The sequence below is a fragment of the Notolepis coatsorum genome (genome assembly GCF_963971535.1).
Source record: "Notolepis coatsorum genome assembly, chromosome: 17".
Lineage (NCBI taxonomy): Eukaryota > Metazoa > Chordata > Actinopteri > Aulopiformes > Paralepididae > Notolepis > Notolepis coatsorum.
In genome coordinates this window covers 88,699,934-88,724,344 of record NC_140181.1, presented here as the reverse complement: position 1 = coordinate 88,724,344, position 24,411 = coordinate 88,699,934, and the positions used below count along the sequence as shown (strand labels likewise).

The 24,411-nt window shown below is 43.0% G+C and overlaps 1 protein-coding gene across 1 annotated transcript in view; it reads left to right on the top strand.

The window, feature by feature from the left end:
- Positions 1–346: 346 nt before the first annotated feature.
- Positions 347–24,411, top strand: part of ggt7 (gamma-glutamyltransferase 7) — a 36,366-nt gene continuing 12,301 nt past the window's right edge. Inside the window, exons 1-14 of the mRNA XM_084333113.1 lie at positions 347–678; positions 1,052–1,611; positions 5,291–5,517; positions 7,338–7,489; positions 8,413–8,530; positions 8,667–8,734; positions 9,821–9,894; positions 11,557–11,750; positions 12,553–12,640; positions 13,255–13,385; positions 16,849–16,937; positions 17,034–17,186; positions 19,163–19,280; positions 19,798–19,935. Coding sequence (XP_084189239.1) covers positions 1,377–1,611; positions 5,291–5,517; positions 7,338–7,489; positions 8,413–8,530; positions 8,667–8,734; positions 9,821–9,894; positions 11,557–11,750; positions 12,553–12,640; positions 13,255–13,385; positions 16,849–16,937; positions 17,034–17,186; positions 19,163–19,280; positions 19,798–19,935 — 1,785 coding nt within the window. The 5' untranslated portion in view covers positions 347–678; positions 1,052–1,376. The remainder of the gene's footprint in view (positions 679–1,051; positions 1,612–5,290; positions 5,518–7,337; positions 7,490–8,412; positions 8,531–8,666; positions 8,735–9,820; positions 9,895–11,556; positions 11,751–12,552; positions 12,641–13,254; positions 13,386–16,848; positions 16,938–17,033; positions 17,187–19,162; positions 19,281–19,797; positions 19,936–24,411) is intronic.

Here is a 24,411-nt window from a genome sequence, read left to right as displayed (position 1 = left end):
TTAGAAGAACAGGGTCTTAAAATCGAAACATTCTCATGATAGGATACTTTTTTAGAATAGGAATAAGTGTTCAAACTAATTCCAACTGCTTGAGCTGCTGACTGAATCATATTATTATTTTTCCCTTATCTCTCTCTCAGCTCACACCAAGACCCTATTATGTATAGTTACCATTCAGAATAGGGTGTCAAGTCCCACTGCAAAGAAAGATGAACGGACATAATGACCCTCAGTATGTAACTGGAGCAGGTGCTGCTGCTGCGCCATTATCCTCCTAAAAACCTGTTTATCAACTAGGCTATTTGCCTGAGAGGCTTCAGTCGCAGCAGCAGTAGTAGCAATACGACACAAGGAGTAATGTAGTATGTAGCGAGTTTGTGATTACATTCAATCGGTTATCAAGACGTGCACGTTCATCTACAGTACAGCAATATTAGGCATATATGAGTGTATGTCCACGACTTGTCAGGTGAAGTGATTTATTTATATCTGCATTTTTAGGCGACGTCTGAACTGTATCTTTAAGGTGGTGACATTCTCCCCGTGATGTCATCGATTTCTTGTCCTGATCGTCTATGCTGGTCCTGATGAAGGCGGCCGAGGAACAACCTGCCGGGGAATAGGAGGACATTTAATTCACAATAAACAATAACACTACACATCTCCATCTCCGCGACGGTAAGTAAACGCGATCAATGGGCAACAATGATTTTGCCGCATAGATGAGAGATGCGCGTCACTTGATGCCATGGTTGCTATGGTGCGCATCTAAATGTCGTTAAAAGTACACGGAATACCCTATACGTAACGTACCAACTGTCAATGACAAACATTGTTATTATTGTTGCTTTATAGCTCGTTTGATTTGATAACCCAATTTCCAGTCGCAGCTTTTTTAGCCAGCATAACCGGTTTTGTCGCCATGTCAACAATGCTCGCCTGGCCGGTTAGTCGACATGCAAACCAAGGCTATAATTTGGCCAAACGTAGGTGATTTTGTGCCGAAAACGAGGAGGACTCACTAAATCCACTGCGTTCCCTCATTTCGCAGGTGTGACGAGTGGACCGCTCGCCTGGTGAAGACGCCACATCATCCGGGGAACCGCTCGGCGACGTCTCGCCGTAACAAGTGTTACATTGTTACCCAATAACAATAACAAGTGTTACATTGTTACCCAATAACAAGTGTTACATTGTTACCCAATACCAAGTGCATCGCTGACCATTACGGACGGTCCACGGATATATCTATATATAACCCTGCGAACATGGAATAGGCCGCGTTGCATGATCTGCACAGCGACCTTTAACCTCCCGTGTGATTTGATTGATTACGAGTTCATTGCCTAATTGAGTGTGACCGTGCAAACGTCGTCATGTACAATCCCGCCAGCGAGGCCGTGACCGGCTACTCTAGTCAGTCTAGTGGGCCGATGGCCGATAAAGATGCCTGCAGTCAGGAGACAACCTTGGGCAGCGCCTACTCACCGGTGGACTACATGAGCATCACTAGCTTCCCGAGGCTGCCGGAGGACGACGTGACGTCTGGGGACAACAACACGCTTAAATCTCGCAAGGATGACGATAACTTCCTGACTGAGCAGGATACAGGTGAGTTGTGGGATGGTGTGAATGGTACCACAATTAGGGTCTGAGGGTAATTGTGTGTATTGAGCCGTACTGTATTGTACCCATTCTGCAATCTGTTAATTCAATCAATCAATCAATGATCCGTGTGGTTCTGTAAAGGTTCAAGGGGTAGATGGCATGATTAGGGGTTCGATTCCCACTCGGGTCAACCGTGCTTAGAATGTACGCGCCAGGGGCAAACCGGATGTGGCCCAAGGAAAGGCTTCTCCCAATAATGAATAGTTAGCATGTTGACCCTCTTATGTGTGTTTGCCTGTCAAATGTTTGTGTGTCAACATGTGATCCGGTAGTTGTATGCTGAATTAACCCTTTCACTACCACACTACAGACGGTTAACCTTTCACTACCACACTACAGTTGGTTAACCTTTCACTACCACACTACAGACGGTTAACATTTCACTACCACACTACAGAAGGTTAACCTTTCACTACCACACTACAGAAGGTTAACCTTTCACTACCACAGAAGGTTAACCTTTCACTACCACACTACAGACGGTTAACCTTTCAACCTTTCACTACCACACTACAGAAGGTTAACCTTTCACTACCACACTACAGACGGTTAACCTTTCACTACCACACTACAGAAGGTTAACCTTTCACTACCACATTACAGACGGTTAACCTTTCACTACCACACTACAGAAGGTTAACCTTTCACTACCACATTACAGACGGTTAACCTTTCACTACCACACTACAGACGGTTAACCTTTCACTACCACACTACAGACGGTTAACCTTTCACTACCACACTACAGACGGTTAACCTTTCACTACCACACTACAGAAGGTGAACCTTTCACTACCACACTACAGAAGGTTAACCTTTCACTACCACAGAAGGTTAACCTTTCACTACCACACTACAGACGGTTAACCTTTCAACCTTTCACTACCACACTACAGAAGGTTAACCTTTCACTACCACACTACAGACGGTTAACCTTTCACTACCACACTACAGAAGGTTAACCTTTCACTCCCACATTACAGACGGTTAACCTTTCACTACCACACTACAGAAGGTTAACCTTTCACTACCACACTACAGACGGTTAACCTTTCACTACCACACTACAGACGGTTAACCTTTCACTACCACACTACAGACGGTTAACCTTTCACTACCACACTACAGAAGGTTAACCTTTCACTACCACACTACTAAGAGAATAATCAAAGACTTGTTAAGGGGATGCAGACCAGAGAAAGACGTTTGTCTTTTTTACATCAGGGTCCCCCATTTTCAATTCATAGTGACATTTATGACATACACAACATACATGACATCATGACATTTATGGCATAGGGACATACATGACATACAGGTATATAGTACTGTTACATTTGTGACATATACGATATGCAAATATACAGTACTGTTACCCATAGATCCTAACAGAGAATACATATGATGGGGAGGAGACTGCACAATAGGAGGGGGGGGGGGGGTTGGACATTTACGGTGGGCAGTTTTGAATTGCAGCCTCCCGTAGGTGCTCTTTAAGAGCGGTTTTGAATGTGGATAGGGATTCACATCTTTTTACGGCTGTGGGTAGGGCATTCCACATTGTTGTGGCATAATTGCGAAATGTGTTTAGTCCCTTGTTTGTGCCAAATCTGGGTTGCACATGATTTGTGGAACTCCCTCTGGTGTTGTGGTTGTGGTATTCACTGACCTTTGGGAAGTATTTCGACATGTACATGGGTACCTGTGTGGTGTAGTGTATCTTGTAGACCAGGCCCATTGCAAGTTGCTGTACTCTGTCGTCTACTCTAAGCCATCCTAGGTAGTCAAAGTGGGCAGGGGTGAGGTGGGTTCTAGGAGTAAGGTCAAGTAGTAGTCTGACCAGTTTGTTTTGTGATGTTTGTAATCTTGTTTTTAGCGCCTTTTCAGGTGCTTTGGTACCATCAGATGCAAGCATAGTCGTAGTACCCTTGAATGAGTGCTCCTGCCAGAGTTTTCAGGGTATTCTTGTTTACCAGAGAGGAGATCCGGTACAAGAATCTAGTTCGTTGGTTGACTTTTTTGATTACATTGGATGACATTTTTGTCACAGGAAAGATTTGCTTCTAGGATGGAACCCAGGTATGTAATTTCATCTTTCCTTGCGACAATATTGTCACCCACTGTAACTGAGAAGCCGGCGGTCTTGCTGAATTTGTTATTTGATCAGAAGAGAATGGACTCTGTTTTACCCAGGTGTAACTTGTTCTTGTCAGAGACCAGCAGGGCTGAGTCGTCCGCGAACAAGAACAAGTTGCAATCACAAGCTGACGACATGTCATTTGCATAAATTAGGAACAGTAGCGGTCCTAGTATGCTTCCTTGTGGAACACCACAGCTCACTGAGGGGGGGGGGGGGGTAGAGTACCGTTTACCTCCACCATCTGTTCTCTCCCCTCCAGGTAGGATTGCATCCAGCTATCAGAATCCACACGCACACACTCACCGTAACACCCACTCTACTCACTTTAAACACTTTAACACACTTTATATTTATTAACAAAGAGATTTGCACTACAATTCATACCTCATTGCACCTTACCCTAAGTTGTACCTGATCCCATTGCTGCATTGTACCTCACTGTTACTCTCTCTTTTTTTACTCTGTATTGTATATTGTATATATTGATTGACTGAACACTTTTTGTTTACGTACTCTTGACTTTTTCTATTTGATACTTTTCATCTATTTTATCTAGCACACTCAGGAGCTCATACAGAAAAATAAAATTCATGGAAAAGTATTCTGTATTTTACCATGACAACTATTAAAGAAACTTGAACTACAGACGGTTAACCTTTCACTACCACACTACAGACGGTTAACCTTTCACTACAGACGGTTAACCATTCATTACAAATGGTTAACCTTTCACTACAGACGGTTAACCTTTCATTACAAATGGTTAACCTTTCACTATAGAAGGTTAACCTTTCACTACCACACTACAGATGGTTAAGCTTTCACTACCACACTACAGAAGGTTAACCTTTCACTACCACACTACAGACGGTTAAGCTTTCACTACCACACTACAGAAGGTTAACCATTCACTACCACACTACAGACGGTTAACCTTTCACTACCACACTACAGAAGGTTAACCTTTCACAACCACACTACAGACGGTTCTGTAGTGTGTGGTAGTGAAAGGGTTAACCTGTAGTGTGGTTGTGAAAGGGTTAAAGCCAAAGGGACACAAAGTGAACCTGCCTATGCACCGGAGGAAAGCATTTACCTAACATACTGACATGAGCAAAATGAGGTTGGGGTGTGAGAGAGAGAGAGAGAGAGAGAGATTCTTAATATGCTGGTAACGGTACATTTCCGGGTCTACCGCCCAGCCACACTATCGACCATCTGTTAAAAGGAGGGGCCCTCATTAGGATGTTGTACCTGCCTGGGTCCCGTTTGCATGGTAGCCTACTGCAAAGCACTTTATATAAAGGTGTGTTATTTGATTTACACTACCTCATCACACATACACACACACAATCACCTGACTCACTCTGTATACTCTGTGTGTGTGTGTGTGTGTGTGTGTGTGTGTATGTGTGTGCGTGGGCGGGCATGTGTTATCGTGCTGATCTGCATCATTTATTATTTCCTCCTGGTGTGTTCCAGACCCAGACCTGTTCCTGAAGTCTGCCCGCCTGCAGCGCCTGCCCTCCTCGGCCTCCGACCTGGCCAGCCATGACATCTCGCCCCTGCGGGAGACGACCAGAGACCCCCTGGCCGAGGACTGCGCCTGCCAGAGGGACGGACTGACGGTCATCATCACAGCCTGTCTCACCTTCGCCACTGGAGTCACCGTCGCTCTCATCATGCAGATCTACTTCGGAGACCCACAGGTGTGTGTGTGCGTGAGAGAGCGAGAGAGAATGTGTGTGAGAGAATGTATGTGTGTGAGAGAGAGAGAGAGAGACTGTATATTGGGGTGGTTGGGAGGAGGGTTTGGACATTTACCGGGGCCAGTTTCGAATTGCGGCCTCCCGTAGGTGTTTTTTTTAGAGCGGTTTTGAAGGTGGGTAGGGAGTCACATTATTTTTATATTATTTAATTATTAAATAATAATAATTATTATTATTATTATACCACCAACCCTTTGATCATTGGACGCCCCGCTCTACCCCAGAGCCATAGCCGCCCCATGGGTACCTTAGTGGTGTAGTGTATCTTGTAGACCAGGCCCATTGCAAGTTGCTGTACTCTGTCGTCTACTCTAAGCCATCCTAGGTTGTCAAAGTGGGCAGGGGTGAGGTGGGTTTTAGGAGTAAGGTCAAGCAGTAGTCTAACCAGTTTGTTTTGTGATGTTTGTAATCTTGTTTTTAGTGCCTTTGAGGTGCTTTGGTACCATGAGTGCAAGCATAGTCGTAGTACCCTTGAATGAGTGCTCCTGTTAGTCTTCAGGGTATTCTTGTTTACCAGAGAGGAGATCCGGTACAAGTATCTTGTTCGTTGGTTGACATTTTTGATTACATTGGATGCCATTTTGTCACAGGAAAGATTTGCCTCTAGGATGGAACCCGGTATCTAATTTCATCTTTCCTTGTGACTATTGTCACCCACTGTAACTGAGAAGCTGTTGGCCTTGCTGAGTTTGTTATTTGAACCGAAGAGAATGGACTCTGTTTTACCCGGGTGTAATAGTTTGTTATCAGCGAGCCAGGTGCAGATTCTGCTGAGTTCAGAGCTGAGGGCTTTTTCAACCTGTAACTTGTCCCTGTCAGAGACCAGCAGGGCTGAGTCGTCCGCAAACAGGAACAAGTTGCAGTCACAAGCTGATGACATGTCATTTGCATAAATTGAGAGGGAGAGGGAGAGGGAGAGGGAGAGGGAGGGAGAGGGAGAGGGAGAGGGAGAGGGAGAGAGAGAGAGAGAGAGCTGAGGGCTTTTTCAACCTGTAACTTGTCCCTGTCAGAGACCAGCAGGGCTGAGTCGTCCGCAAACGGGAACAAGTTGCAGTCACAAGCTGATGACATGTCATTTGCATAAATTGAGAGGGAGAGGGAGAGGGAGAGGGAGAGAGAGAGAGAGAGAGAGAGAGAGAGACTTCTTTAATTTAGTCCACTCTGTCGTTCCGTACTCACTCACAACCGTCTGTCTAGTCTTGTTTGTTTAGATAGATACTTCCACTAAATAATCTTCCTCGTCTAAATTATTACCTACTATACTACCATGTCTCTTAGTCTATTACTATGCACTCAACACTGCAGCAGCCACGTTTCAACACTGTTTGATGAACATTGTTACTCAGCTGAAAGAGTTGTACCCTTCCTGCTGACCTGTACACAACTTGTATCTCTCTTTGGATAAAATCTTCAGCTAAATGACTAAATGTAAAATGTAAATGTAGATGGATAGACAGACAGACAGATGAATAGATATTTTTATTTGTCCACTTTCATTGAAATTTGTCTTTGGCTCCACCATGGTTGCAATCAACAAGACAACACAGTACAAACACCACACGGGGGCACAAAAGACATTGGCCCAAAACAGCCCAATACATGAGAGAAACAACAACACAGAGAATTCATCAGAGCAATGGCACGTGGGATGAAAGTGAAAATGTCTTTTGGGGCTTGCATTGACTTCGCATGCATCCGTCTCTCTCTCTCACACCCTTCAGTTATGTTGTTTGTTAAAGTTGAGCATAAAACATTTTCAGATCTTCAACCAGGGGGCGGTGGTGACTGACGTGGCTCAGTGCACGTCTCTGGGCTTCAGCGTTCTGGAGAAGCAGGGCTCCAGCGTGGACGCCGCCCTGGTGGCCGCTCTCTGCCTGGGCATCGTCAACCCACACACCTCTGGCATCGGAGGGTGAGTGACGGGAAGCACACCTGCTTTGGTGCTCAAACAGGACTGAGGTTATGAGACTTACGAAATAAAAGATTTCAGAATACAGACGAATCCAATAGACTCTATTCCAGATTGAGACATACCTTTTATGAGTTTTTTTTTTTTTAATAAAAGATGATGTATGAATGGAATACGTAGCCTATATGTCTTCAACAGGACTGAAGATAGGGTTACGAGATCATAGAAAACATATATTATGGATACATCAACTAAGATGTATCCAGAAATAATTCATAAGGCTTGCCACTACTTCTAATCACCTTGAACCATCTGCTCGCAACTTAAAATACTATCAATCTTTGATATTAATGTATACCAGATGATATGTATTTTTATGTTTAACTGCACTTTTAATTTAGATTTATTTCCTATTGTTTTCCATAATTTTTTCATATCAAACTCCAGTATTCATTCATATCCAACAAGGCAATCAAACAATATTCATCGTAATTTCTTCCGCACAACATTAGGTCAGTTCAGTATAAGATTTAGAGGTCCTACTATTTGGAATTCAAAACTCTCCATAATAAAAATGTGCTCATCTATTTCATCACTCAAATCCAAGCTTAAATATACACTGTTAAATTAATAGCTTCACTATGTGGGACCGCCTGTAAAAAAATAAATAAAAATCAAATAAAAAAACCTTGCTCAAATTAATAGCTTCAATCTCATAAAACCATTAATGTCACTTTGTTTTACAGTTTCATGTTAATTTGTTGAGACTAATTATTAATGTTGTTTTTATAATTTATTATTATTACTTTGATTATTATTGTTATCATTATTATTATCTTAATATTATGAAAATTGTTTTATGAACTTATTTCAAATAAAATAAATAAAAACCTATATAAGACTCTTAGGGTTCATGTTTTCTACAGCGGAGGGGTGATGCTGGTGCACGACATCCGTAAGAACGAGACCAGAGTAATCGACTTCAGAGAGACTGCGCCGACTGCCATCCACGAGGACATGCTCCAGGGAAACCTTGGCGTCAAGGTGAGGGTTTGTTCCTGTTCCTGCCTCAGTACCTGCGTATACAGTGGAGCGAGAGAAGAGGATGTTCCACCTATGAAATGTTCCACCTATGAACTATGGGAGATCTACCCGCTCACTGTTTGTTGTTGCATTCCAGCCTGGTCTGCTGGTTGGAGTACCGGGCATGCTCAGTGGGATGCACCAAGCACACCAGCTCTACGGCAGGTACTGGATCCCTTTCACCACGTCTGTTTATTTTCCCTCGTCTTCTGGATTATCTGCACTGTGTCCTTCTTCCTATCCATCCATCCTTCGTTTGTTCTTTCCTTTCTTCCTACCTTCCTTCTTTCCTTCCTTCTGTCCATCCTTCCTTCCTTCCTCCCTACCTTCCTCCCTTCCTGTGTTCCTTCGACCTACCTTCCTGCCTTTCCTTCCTTCTATCCTTCTATCCTTCCTTCTTTAATTCCTTGCTTCTATGTTTCCTTCCTTCCTGCCTTCCTTCTTTCTTTCCTTCTATCCTTCCTTTCTTTCCTTCCTTCTTTCATTCCTTCCTTCTATATTTCTTTCCTTCCTGCGTTCCTTCTTTCCTTCCATTCTTCTTCAAATAAAGACCTGCGACAGGTCCTGCATTATTATTATATTCTTTCATTCCTTCATTCTATCTAGCTTTCCTTCCTTCCTTCCTTCCTTCCTTCCTTCCTTCCTTCCTTCCTTCCTTCCTTCCTTCCTTCCTTCCTTCCTTCCTTCCTTCCTTCCTGTGTAGTTTTGCTAGACCAGTTTTCCTGAAGACAAAACTAAATGTAACAGAGAGAGCGGCCACTAGATACACAACAACAACAACGACACAGTGTTCAGTCTGCAGAGCTTCCTCTGCATCGCTCCTCATCCAGAGAGTCACGTTAGAAAACAGTCATTCATGATCCAGTGAACTGATCTATGTAGTGTGTTTGTCTCAGTGTTGAGCACTAAACTGTGGGGAGGGGAGGGGGGGTCCAATCTCAGTGATGTTACCGTCATCAGCTGTGTTGAAGGAGACAGTGACGTTTGTTCCTTTTCTCGCCCAGAGAGCGTTGGGCTGCAATTACTGTGATGCTATGTAATTATCGCGGTTCCTCAGCTGTTAAGAGGCCGTGGTGTCGGAGCACTGGGGAGACTTGCCTGACGCATGCATGGAGAAGTGTTTTGCTGAGTCACTGTGAGCGATGAGCCTGTGAAACGAATCCTTTTTAAAGGAAGGCGATCAGAATTGCATTCATGAGGTAAACGCACACACAGTCCTAAAGTGCATGGCCTTTTTGTTGTGGTCCTCAGAATGGCGTGGAAGGATGTGGTTACCATGGCAGCAGATGTGGCCAGAAACGGGTTTAACGTAACTCATGACCTGGGTAAGTATAGAGTAATTTTGCACAGATCACTGAATTAAATTAAGTCGTTATTTTGACTGTTGATGCTTTTTTTTAAACCCTTTCACTACCACACTACAGAAGGTTAACCCTTTACTATCACACTACAGAGTAGTGAAAGGGTTAACCCTTTGTCGTGTGGCAGTGAAAGGGTTAACCTTCTGTGTTGTCGCAATGAAAGGGTTAACCGGTTGGTAGTGAAAGGGTTAACACATTGGGCGCCGGGGGTTGTGCCCATCATTGTACCAAGTCTGCCACCGTTGAAAGCCTATGGAGATGTTTACCTTCTTTGCAGGGCTATAACTTTTTAAATTGTATTGCTATATTGACATTACTATGGCCCATTCAACATCGATTATCTATCGTTCAGGATGTGGGAACGTTATATTTTTTCATTCATTCATTGTGTTAATACCGTCTAGAATATAAGTGTTTTTAAGGTTTTCTGCTGTAATTCCAAAAACGAGAGTCATAGGCCCTGACGCATAATATGATAGATTATCGATTGGCGTTTCTTTCCTATACACGCTATATTAAAAAATTCAAACGTATATGATCGGTATACATTATGCTTCATCATGCGTGAAGGAAAGGGGGGGGGGTCGTTTATAATTCCTTGATCGTCAGTAACAGCTTTATTTAGTATGGGTTGATATATTGATCAGATGGTTTGCAGTGAAATGAATAAACAATCGGGCTGAAAATAATGTTACTGTCCTCTTACCGTACGCCAATGAGACTGGAGGAAAAATATCCCAATTATTTGACGCCGATCTCCTAGATCCATTTCCGGTTTGTATGGCGCAATAAACGCCAAAATCATATAGATTATTAAGTTTAGAAAGCGATCCAAATGCATTATAGTGTTTGTATGGATCCACGTAACAAGATATTACTGCCGGAGGGATTTCCTCGATGCACCAGCGCCACTTCCGGTTTTGGCGAGAGTGTAACTCGCCCGACCATCCACCAGGCGGCGGTATTGAGGCGTTGCAATCTCATACAGGGTCCCGCTGCAGTCTGGAGGTTGGCTGGATGAATTATGAATGCCATGGCGAAAAAATTAAATATTGATCCCAAAAATGGCGTAAGTCGTTCTTGGCGTTCAACGCATGGCGGGCAAAAACGGCCTAACTCGTTCTTGGCGACCAATGTGTTAATGCTGTGTTATTGAACAATAATAACAACAATTGAGAACAGTAATGCTCTCGAACGACTTAGATGTATTGAATGCGCAGATGACCATAAGGGGGGAGACAGTGGCTCAGGACGTAGAGCGGTTGTCTGGTAATCCAGAGGTTCCCGGTTAGATTCCCGCTCTTCCCGGGCAGTGTGTCGGAAGTGTCCTTGAGCAAGACAATTAACCCCTAACTGCTCCCGATGAGCAGGTTGGCACCTTGCATGTTGCCTCCGCCGTCGGTGTGTGTGAATGTGTGAGTGAATGTGAGGAACAAATTGTAAAGCGCTTTGGATACAATTATTTGACTATTTATAATAACAACAATTGAACAGTAATGCTACTCCTGAATGACTTCACGATGACTGGTAGGTTTAGTGAATGCGTAGATTACAACAACAACACTAAAGCAAACATCAGTGGAAGCCGAGGCATAACCTCGACCGTACGTTCTGCTCTCTCACCAGCCGAGGCTCTGGCTAAAGTCAAAGAGAACAACGTGTCGGACGCATTCCGGGACCTCTTCCTCCCCAACGGCCAGCCTCCCCTCGCCGGCCTGTTCACCAGGCGTGTGGACCTGGCGGCCATTTTGGATGCAGTCGCAGCCGGCGGGATTGCGGACTTCTACAGTGGAAACCTGACGCAGGAAATGGCAACTGCGGTAAGGGAGCGCAGCTCTGTCTCGCCGGCATATGTGATTTATATAAGTGGTCATGAATAGTGTATAGCTTCCACTCTGAGACGCATGAGGCTCTAATGGAATCCTCTGGTCCCTTGGCCTCTTGCCTCTTACCTATGTTTTTTTTCTTTTTTCTTGGAATACAAAAGTGTAGGCTTTAACCCTTTCACTACCACACTACAGAAGGTTAACCTTTCACTACCACACTAGACGGTTAACCGTCTGTAGTGTGGTAGTGAAAGGGTTAACCTTCTGTAGTGTGGTAGTGACCCTTCGTTGTGTGTCAGTGAAAGGGTTAACCTTCTGTATTGTCCCAGTGAAAGGGTTAACCATTTGGTAGTGTGGTAGTGAAAGGTTTAAATGCAAGGTCTAATCTACTCAAAATCACGTCTTCTTTTTACACTGTTAATGTCAACATGATGAATGTTGGTTGCGCAAAGTGTGACAAATGAGCATTCAGTTCATGCAGTTATAGTAATTAGATTCCTCTCTCTCTCCCTCTCTCCTTTGCCTCAAGCAAAGGTTTTTTTTTCTGCTTTTCTGCACCTTTGTGTGTTTTTGAGTGTGGTACCAAAGCCCTTTAGCCAGTGAGTGTGAAAGGTTCAATCATTTACAAACTCGTGCTTCCATAGAGGTGAGGTGGAGAAATCAGTTTTTTTCCATAAGCCCCGAGGAGAGGAAAAAAACCTTGGGGTGATGTTATTTTTACCCCCGAAAGACTATCCTGAAATAAGACATTACGACATTACCTTTTTAAATGCACACGGCATGTGTTTTTGAACAGGTGCGAGCAAACGGAGGAGTGCTGTCTGAAGACGACTTTGGAAACTACAGCACAGTCTTACAGCAGCCAGCGGAGAGCATCTACCAGGGTAAATACCAGTCCAGACACTGTGTAGATCAGATGTATTAGTGCTGTGGGCTGGACGCCCCACATATTGATCGATGACCTCATCGTTCCTCCACCACTGAAGACATATAGGCTGCACGGTGGTGCAGTGGTTAAAACTGTCGCCTCACAGCAAGAAGGTCCTGGGTTCTATTCCCGCTCTGGGACCAGTTTGCCCGGGTTGCCAGGTACCCAGGTGGATTATCTCCCGGGCTTTCCTGTGTGGAGTTTGCATGTTCTCCCCCCTGTGCTCGCAAGGGTTTCCCCTCCAGAAAAAGAGTTAAACCCAATGGGAAAACATGCAGAACAGATTGCTAACACTGTCGGAGATGGACAGGAGCACTTTGATTGGTCCCCGGGTGCTGCCCCATGCCGCAACCCATGTCTTGGGGGTCAAGCGCAGAGACAAAATGTCATCGCCCCCCCCCCCCCCCCCCCCCCCCCCCCCCCCAGACATGTGTGTTTTCTATGTGTGTCGCCCATCGCATGTGCGTTTCGCTGCACGACTACGTTCCAATGAACAAAGACGTCTTCAAAAAGTCCAGCTTAATCTTTAATCTGTAATGTTTCTGTCTCATTGATGATTTGTTATTGTAGGACACCATGTGATGGCAGCCCCCGCTCCCCATGCAGGCACAGCCCTGATCACAGCGCTCAACATCCTGGAAGGTTACAACATCACCAGCCAGGTGGCCCGCAACAGCACCTACTATCATTGGATTGCAGAGGTAATATCAGCGGCGCCCTCATGAGCACAGCCAACTCTCAGTAGGCTGAGTGATTGTTAAGGAACACTCACCTTGTAATCCAATATGAAGCTGCTAACATGGACGATGAATAGGGAAAGATTTTATAGACGACACTGGGAGCACCCAGGGGAATGATGTTCTTGGATCCATTTAGGTACATTTTCTGTTTCAGAACTGAGACCACTACTATAGAAAAAAGAAAACAAACATTCTGTGGGTCCACAAAATCAAGTCTCCCATTCATTGTATTCATATACGTTTCTGGCTTTGGGAGAGAGTAGCTCAAATATTGATTGAACTGTCTTAGGCCATGGAGATAACATGGAATTGTCTATTTGAGTGGTGTTCCCCTTTAGTAGTGTAACCCAAGGCAATAACAATAAACAATAAATTACAACCCTCAATCGGCACCATGATCAGGAGCCGCGGCTTCGTTTATTCCCACGTTTCCAAAAGTACCGGGTTCGCCTGTCCTTCCCCAAGCCGGTGCTTTTCAACACCTCATTCAGGTCCAACGCATCAGTCAACTGCTTGTGCTTTGTGCAGGAAAAGCAGGTGGTTGAGGCGTTGTTCCATCACAGTCGAGCGAAGGCTTGAGGAACTCGGTTAGGCACAGTTAGGCACAGTTTCTCAGGTAGAGCCGTGGTAGCTTGTGGACCTGCTAGACAGTCCTGCTGCATTTATTGTGCAGCTATTTTGGTAACTTTTTTGATGCTGGTATTTGTCAAAGGGCTGGAGAGCATAGGTGACCAAACGTCCCGATTTGTGCGGGGCAGTCCCGCATTTTAGCCCTCTGTCCCGCATGCCGCAACAGAAGAAAAATGTCCTGCATTTCAATAAGTGTCCCGCATTTCAATAAACAATTTTTAATATATGAATCATTATTGTTTTTGTCCTCATCAATCCCCAACCATGCACTAATGCAGGGGTTCCCAAACTTTTCAGGCCGGGACCCAGAAAATAAGGCGTCAGAGAGCCGCGGCCCAATGCACATCGTCAGGCTTTTTTTTCTTTTTTTTTGCCAGGCGACCGATTTCTTTTGCCAAATATCACTTCAATCCTATTAAGTTAGTTCAAGTTAGTTATTCATTTATATGTGCTATTTATGAGAGGGCTAACTTGTTGCAAAATAATAATGATAATAATAATAGCCTCATTAAAATACTATTGTTGCTTCGGTTGTTTTCAGCGTTTTATGTGCATAATCTGTTATTTAGTTTGAAATGTTCGTTGAAATAAGTAGATTTTTAGTTTTTGTTTATTTATTAAGTTAATATAAAACCATATAGTCACATTTTAGAATACAATAGAATATAATTTTAGAATACAACTAGAAACACTGTCCTGGCCTGCTTCTAAGTTCAGTGGCCTGACATTTTTTTTTTTTTTTTTTTTTTTTTTTTGGAAATCATCTCGCGGCCCACCTTTGGGTCGCGACCCCGACTTTGGGAACCACTGCACTAATGCACCGCAAGTACTGTGCGTTACATAGCCAGCGCGAGTGCATACATAGCACCTGGCGCGAGCTGTTTGTGTTGTCACGCAAGCTGTTTGTCTGCACTTCAGTGTCATATTACAAGAGACATCATGTGTACATCTTAACTATAGCCATAGGACTTGGGAACCTCTAGGGGTCGGTACCGTCGGTAGGTAATTTAACAGCATGTTGGATTGCATGGTATGGTCTTCTATATAATTCCCGTTTTATACCGTGGTGAATATAAGTCAAGTCAAGAGTTTTATTTGTCACGGCATACAAGTATACAAGTATGGTTTTAGAGCGGTTTAGGGTAATTCCTGGGAGGCTAGTAATAGCCTGCAACGTGTATTATATTAAATCCATTGGCATTTCGTCCCTACACACGCTACACTTAAAAATTCAAATCCATATGATCGGTATTATGTTCCATCATGAATGCATGAAGGGGGGGGTCGTTTCTGATTAATTGATTGTCAATAACAGCATTCGTTAGTACAACATACGCTGATCAGGGTGATGGCTATGAAAATTTACGTTAAATTTCTCTTACCTGTGGCCGGTGGGATTCCAAAAAGAATATTCCAATTATTTGATTGCCATCTGGTAGATCGTATGTCCATTTGGCCCACGACATAACCCACCACAGCATAATTAATCGGGGGTCCTGAAAACGATTCAATGCGATCGGGTGAAGCCCTAGGTTCACGTTATTAGAAAAGTCCGCCCGGACCAATATAATCGACGCACAGGCCAATACAGAGTTTCAAAGGAAGTGCAATACCGGCCGCATCCCACCAGGCGGCGGTATTGGACTTTTGCGATCTCGGACTCGTTCCCTATGATAACACCAGGCTCCCTGGATGGATAATGAATGGAAATAGCGAATAAAAGAAATAACGATCAAATAACGTATATATACGTGGTTGGCGTTCAAAGGATGGCGCGCAATAACGTATATAATCGTTGTTGGCAGGGAAAGAGTTAAATGTTTATATTTTGATGAAAATGATGAATACATTATATAAACATGATTCTTGCATAGTATGCAGTACTGTCCCGCAATTTCAACAAATGCATTTGGATCATACGGATTTGGTCACCCTAGGAGAGCATCGTCAGCCGCGTGAAGAGCCTCGCATGTCTTCGTCTCCCGTGCATCTCGCCCACGTGTCCTTCTCATCTGATTCAGCACAGCAGAGAGACTGAACCCAGAACATCTGCTTAATACAGTTTTGGTTCGGCACCTATTTTGATGTAAATTACGTTCCTTCCCGCTTGTAATGTAAATTAGACACTTTGCGAATAAACCCACTCCTGGAAACCTGTAGAGAACAGAAACCCCACATCCCCCCACAGAAAAGGCTTTTAAATGGAGCCAGACCGAGAGGATTTGCTGGTCCTGGCTACATGTAAAAATAATCTTTGTGTCCCCCTATTTCTGGCTCCCAGTAGGTAATATATTAATATTACTTATTTATATTAATTATAATTAATATATAATAATTTAGGGGGCAACAGGGAATCGAACCTGGGTCGTCCAGACCACAGGCGACAACGCTAACCAATCAACTAAAGGGTCCGACCGTTAGCCAAGGGCTAGCGAGTCTACTCTGTAAGAAAAAGAACTGCAAGAAAACGGTACATTTCTGGCATCAATGGTTGCCAAATACTTACTGTGAAATTACAGTAAAATCAAATACATTTACAGATTACAACCTTTATTTAATGGTTAATATTTTGATAAAAGGTCATTTACTGTATTTTTATGGCATTTACACTTAAAGTAGAAAAACAAAAGTAATCTGTAAAATAATACAGTGAATTTCCTGTGAAAAAACATTAATGTTTTACAGTGTAGGTATCCGTGGTCGGTACATTAAATTGTACTTGTATACAATATGTTTGTTTTGAATTGTATTTCTTCAAGTGGTATTAAGTTGATTTTATACGCGTCTCTCACAGTCTGTGAAGATTGCTCTGGCCCTGGCTAGTGGACTGGGAGACCCCATGTACGACTCTAATGTCTCAGAGATCGTCACACAGATGCTGAGGTAGGTTCTGTAAATCTTTACACTGTAAATCCATTCTAAATACATTGAGAGAGATCTTGTTTTAACCCTTGTCTTTTACTCCCCTCCGTCTCCCAGTAAGACCCAGGCCGGTCTGCTCCGCCAGATGATCAACGACTCGCAGGCGTTTCCCGCCAGTCATTACACTCCGGTCTTTGCCCTGGAGGAGGGGGCTGTGGCCAGCCAGGTCATGGTGATGGGGCCAGACGACTTCATCGTGTCAGTCATGAGGTATGGTGTGTTTCAGTAGGGCTGGGCCATTCAGATTCAGATTCAGATTATTTTATTGTCAATTTTTTTTATTTTTTATTTTTTATTATTATTATTATAATTTTTTGTCCACTTTTTCTCCCCATTTTCTATTTTTCTCCCATCCCAATTTGGTATTATCCAATTCTTCCCTCCCCTGTCTTGAACGTTGCTAGACTATGCCTCCCACTGGTCGGCTGTAGTGAGGACAGAAGCCTTGCATCACGTGTCCCCTCCGGTACACGAGGAGGCAGCCTGTCTTTTCACCGCAGCAGCTCGAACTCTCAGTGGCGAGGAGTAACACGTGGGAGGCTCACGCTGCCCCCGCTACTTCCTGTTTCCGTCGCACCGGCGTCACCGACCTGTAGGAGTCGCTGTCCACAACGTCCAATCCCCACCCACCGGCTTTCCCACCCTCTAACACTTGCCAATTGTGTTAGTATGAACGACCGGCCAGCCGGTAGCAACGCCGAGAGCTGGGCTCGAAACCAGCGTCTCCTGCGTTAGTGGCGAGCACCTTGCCCTCTGCGCCAATCAGCCGCCCTTATTAGTTTTTGTTAATGTACATACATTTAGAAAAATGGGAGTTTTTACCGGCTCCTCAACTATAAAAAAACTATAAACTAAACATAATACGTTTATTCTATCTATACAAACTATGTTATGCTAACTGTATAAATAAGCTATAAACGATAGACTATAAACTAAAACTATAGACTAAACATCTATCTATACAAACTTGTACAATACAAGGTACAGTATATGTTAGCAGCAGTGTGTGCGTGTGATATAGGGTGCAGGGTGTTATATTACGATATTCAGAAGCACCTTCCTCCGATAACAATATAGATCGTATGTGTTTTAGGTATGGAAAACCACACTGTTTATCATATAGGATTGCAGGGTAATATGAAATGTGATACTCAATAAACCTGTAAGGCCGCATTCATTTTAGATGCAACAATGTGGCTCCAGCAGGTCGGTGCGGTTGTGCGAGTGTGTATCGCTACGTGCTGTGAGCTTTAACCCCTCCCCCAAGTCATCGTCTTCCGCTCGGATTGTCAGCTTATGTGATTGGCCACCGCGGCACGAGGAGGGGTTGTGTTGCGGAAAAAGTGGCTGCTCGGTGGTTGTTGTTTTGTTTTTTTGCCAACCACACTGTAACTGTCAGAGTCCAAACTACACTACCCATGACCCTCATCTGCAACTGTGTATACTGTTGACTTTTACTCATAGTATACGGTATTCGGATTCTTTTAGATTCTATTGCCTATATTTGTTGTAACATACTGTATATTATGACTGATGGGGTATACAGACCCTCATATGCACCTTTGTTTATACTGAACAAACTTCCCACCACAGATAGGACAGCCGAAACCCGACCATCTTTCAACGTCGACTAAAGACACACTTCTTCAATCAATATCTGAAATGAAAAAGAAAAAAACTATAATAATACTAACCTTCTTACTGTCCTCTACTATCATGCACTCCTCCTAATATACTAACATGTCTCTATTACTATGCACTCAACACTGCAGCACTCAAGTTTCAACACTTTGATGAACATTGTTACTCAGCTGAAAGAGTTGTACCCTTCCTGCTGACTTGTCGTACAGAACTTGTAAGTCGCTTTGGACAAAAGCGTCAGCTAAATGACTAAATGTAAATGTTTAATTTTCTCATATTTTATATTCAGATTAAGTTTTATTACCTATAATTTACCAGATTAATGTATTACCTATATTTATGTCTTTCTTCTATTACCCCCGTGCTGCTATGACGCTTGAATTTCCCCAAGGGGATCAATAAAGGGATAACTTATCTTATCTTATATAATTAGCACACCATTTACTGTATTTGAGCAATAATCCATTTACAGGCAAGGGTATATAAAAAATATTTTTCAATCTTCACTGAAATCCATTTTGTGTTTTTCCATAATGTTTGTCCAGCTCCCTAAATCAACCGTTTGGCAGCGGGATAGTTACCCCCTCAGGCATCCTGCTGAACAGCCAGATCCTGGACTTCTCCTGGCCCAATAAAACCCAGAGTTCCTCTCCACCGAACCCGGTACTGTCACCTTACAAAGTTTATTATTATTATTACCTTTCACACACCTGCTTTAGTGCTGTATTTAATCAACAGGTCAGATATAGACCATAGACCTACCTACAAATGGAGCACCTTTAAATACACTTGAAAAACTGCTGCTATTAAAGTTGAATTACTTACATGTGTACACGTATGTATCTTTATTCAAATGTTTTGCACAATTCTCTCGTTTATTGAGTTTTACATTTTCTACATAGTATATTTGATTACAACGTTGCAATGTGACATAGCTCTGTTCACACATCTTTTTATTCCAGTAGGCCTATATTTGAATTAAGTTAAGTGCTTAAGTTTGATATGTTTTGATTGTTTTAACACTGGCTTTGGCAATGTAAACGTATGTTTCCCATGTCAATAAAGAATTTAATTTAATTTAATTGATGGAAGACGCATCATGCCATTCCTACGTGTCACCTCTCAGTGACTCATGGTGTCTCCTCGGTCATCATCATTTCTGTTCTCTGTTGTTTTGTAGCTTAACAACCTCCAGCCTGGGAAGAGGCCCCTGTCCTTCCTGATGCCCACAGCGGTGAGACCCGCCCTGGGGTTGTGCGGCACTTACGTAGCCCTGGGATCCTCCAACGGAGAGAGAGCCCTCAGCGGGATCACGCAGGTATTTCACTAACTGATAGAATTGATTGATGGATTGACTGAAATGTAAAGGAGGGAAGAATCCATCTAAACTCAGTTTACATACCTTTTTTATTTGTGAAATAGTGTTAATTCGTCTTTTTAAGCCGATAGAGAATCTTAATTATTAAGATTCATAGTGTAAGTTATAGTTAATTGTATCATCATTGTTGGCATGAAGGTCATCATTGACTGGAGTTGATAATTTTTCCACCTAATAATATTTAGCTTTTTATTTTAAACAATATTTCAACTTATGAATTAATCGCATGCGTCCCGTTATAATCGCGCTCCTGTTGGGTCGTTGGGTTGGTCAGAGGAGTCATTAGCCATGGCTTCAGTGGATAACCCTGATCACCTGCATTTAAGTGATATATTTTAATTACAGATACCCCAGTAATAACATTACAATTGAATTCAATAAAATTAGGCCTTTGTAATAAGCCATCAGTCTTCAACAGCCCCTCCCTGGAGACGAAGACCCACAAAACTCTTCTGCACAATAATTGTGTGTTCCTCCCGGCCACTGGGCAATGACATTTATCAGCCAAATGCACATTGCAGATTATCTGTACATTGACCGAGTGGAATCCCTTTCTATTCACATAGCTGAATTGGTTGATTGATGGTGCTTTGATGGCTACAGTACATGTATATTGTTCTGATGATGTTGGCGTAAAACCCTCTCTTGATCTCGGCCTGCTGTTCCCATTAGGGATGTCCGATATTATCGGCCTACCGAAATTATCGGCCAATATCTGCATTAAAATGTGATATCGGAAAATATCGGTATCTGTTTTCAAAAAAAAAAGAAAAAAATAATTTACATTTCTATAACCTTTATTTACCCAGGCAAGCAAGTAAGAACAAATTCTGATTTTATTTATTGTCAAAAGTATGCATAATGTTGTGTTAATTCCACAACAAGAGATATGTAATGTTAATTACCTGAAATTATTCCATTTTTTGGGGGGGGAAACCCTGCATATATCGGTATCGGTTGATATCGGTTGATATCGGTATCGGAAATTAAGAGTTGGACAATATCGGTATATCGGTATCGGTAAAAAAGCCAATATCGAGCATCCCTAGTTCCTATGTTTTATATGGGAATTGTATGTAGTTGGGGGTTAGGGAAATGATGGCATCCAACACTGCGGGCATAATCCTGCTTATCGGGGGTTGGGATACCCGATACATCTCCAATCTCACGCTGGAACGTGCTGGTGGCCAAAAAGTCCCAGGGTGGAGAGAATTTATATTCACAGGGATGGCATTTGTGCGCTTTGTTTCACACTCCAATTTGGGTCCCAATTTGCGGCACAAATCAAAGAGAATGTGTCTCGGGTAGCGGACTCTACTTATGTGCTCTCGGCAAATAGATCTGCCCCATCTCTGAAAACACACTCCCTGCGGCACAAATAAAAAGAAATCCAGCACCTTGTGACAAGTCTTCCGATAACGCAAGATAAGCCATGCTTACACACCGACAATGGAGGCAACCATACAAGGTGCTAACCTGCGCATCAGGAGCAATTAGGGTTTTAAGTGTCTTGGTCAAGGACACTTCGACGCACTGCCCAGGAGGAGTGGGAATTGAACCGGGAACCTCCCGATTACCAGACGACTGCTCTACCTCTTGGAAAGACCTATTCCAAATGCTATTTATAGAGTTTGACAACAATTAAACTCATGTCTCTATTTTACAATGAACTATAATCAATTAATAAATGTATCAAACAGAACACGTGGGTGTTGAAACTCTAATGGATGAAAGCTTATTCCGTCTATTGCCGTTTTCCTATTCTACCACTTGGTGCCATATGTACGCACAATCGGAACTGGCACGTTCATATTGATAAATCCCACACGTTGCTTAGAAATGATCGTACGCACGGTTTACGCACATTTCTGCATTGATAAATGAGGGCCCAGGGTCGAGAACCCCTCAGGAGTCACCTCAGGAGGAGTGAATCAGACTGAGAATCAAGTAGTGAGAAACAACTAAATGAGTAGATTGTCAATTGCTTAAATATAACGGTAAATTTACTTTATAAAAATATATTTAAAAACCATGTGGGTTATGGAGTACCTAATAAAAAAAAAAACGAGGTTATTTTTCTCATTCTTAACATGCATACACATACATCATCCTTTTTAGGATGATTTGCCCACCGGCACTTTGGCGACCACTAGTGGCTCGGTGTGCATATTTTGTAATACAATATATATATCGAATTGAAGCCCCATTTGTTGCCTGTCATAGCCCTTTCAGGTGACAACATTTTAAGCCATACGAATTGCTGGGGAAATACTACTTCTGGACTACTAACTACTACAGAGAAACTTGAGTAACAAGTTTTTCTACAACTCAAGTTCAGACCTATGTTACTCTATTTCATTAGCACTAAAAGTGATCTTTCTTTATTGTATCATAAACTTCAGAATATTATCTTTCAAAAGAGACCAGGCTCATGCATGTGCTATAAGTATAAAAAAAGTATGCAGTCCTCAAAAACTAAAACTAAAATGGCCACTTTTGGGGGCGCAGGTATATTAACACTTTAATCGCCAAAGGACGCCTTAACTCGTCATTCCCCGCCATGCTAATTCTGCCAATAACAACGTAACACGTCATTGAGATCAATATTTCAAAAATCTGTGATCGCAATCATATTTCTCCCGCGGAGACTTGAGATCTATTGTTGATCCCCTCTCAACTCTCCAACGGTTCAAGAGCGCCATCTGGTGGCCGATCGGCGGATCGCCCAAACCGGAAACGGAAACTGGTGCTTATCCAAATTCGGTCCGATCACTCGCTATAGGTCCCGGGACTCGAGCTAGACACAATGGATAGCGATCCGTTACCAATAACTCGATAAACAACATGATTTGGACGTATATACTATTATACAACCTGGAGATGGATCGCATATTTCAACATCCCATAATAGGAATATTTTTGCTCCACGCTCATCGCCCAACGGCCCGAGGAGACTGGGGTAAGTTTCAGCGGTTTTTTTTACCGTGTACAAACTGCTCTAATGATCATATCACCCACACTAGATGAATCATCTAACGTTGGCCACGGAATTATAAACGACCCCCCCCCCCCCCCCCATCCGGTCAACATCAGATGATAAGTAGTAACTTCTAGAAGCACGTCCATTTGACATTTTTTATCTCGCGCCGATCCCTATCAAACTGTATTTGATCATCAATATAATGCATTTAGGGCTATAAATCACGTTCTGCAGAATGCTGCAGAAAACCATAAAAACATATTTATACTTTAGACCGTATTTTAGTATGAATACCGGTATGTGAATGAAAAAGTATAACGTTCCTACATCCTGAACGATAGATAATTGACGTTGAATGAAAGCCTGGCAAAGAAAGTGTTAAGACCTAAGGGCTCAATAGAGTTAAATTCATGGATCCAGAACCCCTCTTGATTGATTGATTGATTGAAAACTTTAACAGATTGCAGAATGGGTACAATACAGTACAGCTCAATACACACAATTGTTAAGGGGATGCAGACCAGAGAAAGACTTTCGTCTTGTTTACATCAGGGAGTATATACATTTGACGTAAAAACTGTACATTGGGGGAGGTTGGGTAGGTGGGGTGGGTGGGGGGGGGGCTGTACATTGGAGGTGGTGGGGTGGGGGGGGGGTTGGGCAGGAGGGATGGGGGGAACACTGTACAACTGTACAAGCAAAACTGTACATTGGAATATTGACAACCATACTTGGTCATTTACTGTACATTGGAGGGGGTTGGGTTAGGACATTTACATGGGCCAGTTTTGAATTGCAGTCTCCCGTAGGTGTTCTTTGAGTGTTTTTGAAAGTGGGTAGTGATTCACATTCCTTTACAGCTTTGGGTAGGGCGTTCCACATTGATGTGGCGAAACGTGTTTAGTCCCTTGTTTGAGCCGAATCTGGGTTTAACATGATTTGTGGAGCTCCCTCTGGTGTTGTGATCGTGGTATTCACTGACCTTTGGGAAGTATTTTGACATGTACATGGTCGTGTAGTGTATCTTGTAGACCAGGCCCATTGCAAGTTGCTGTACTCTGTCGTCTACTCTAAGCCATCCTAGGTTGTCAAAGTGGGCAGGGGTGAGGTGGGTTCTAGGAGTAAGGTCAAGCAGTAGTCTGACCAGTTTGTTTTGAGATGTTTGTAATTTAGTTCTTAGCGCCTTTGAGGTGCTTTGGTACCATGAGGTGCAAGCATAGTCGTAGTACCCTTGAATGAGTGCTCCTGCCAGAGTCCTCAGGGTGTTATTGTTTACCAGAGAGGAGATCCGGTACAAGAATCGAGTTTGTTGGTTGACTTTTTTTTATTACATTGGATGCCATTTTGGCACAGGAAAGATTAGCATCTAGGATGGAGCCCAGGTAGGTAATTTCATCTTTCCTTGTGACAATATTGTCACCCACTGTAACTGAGAA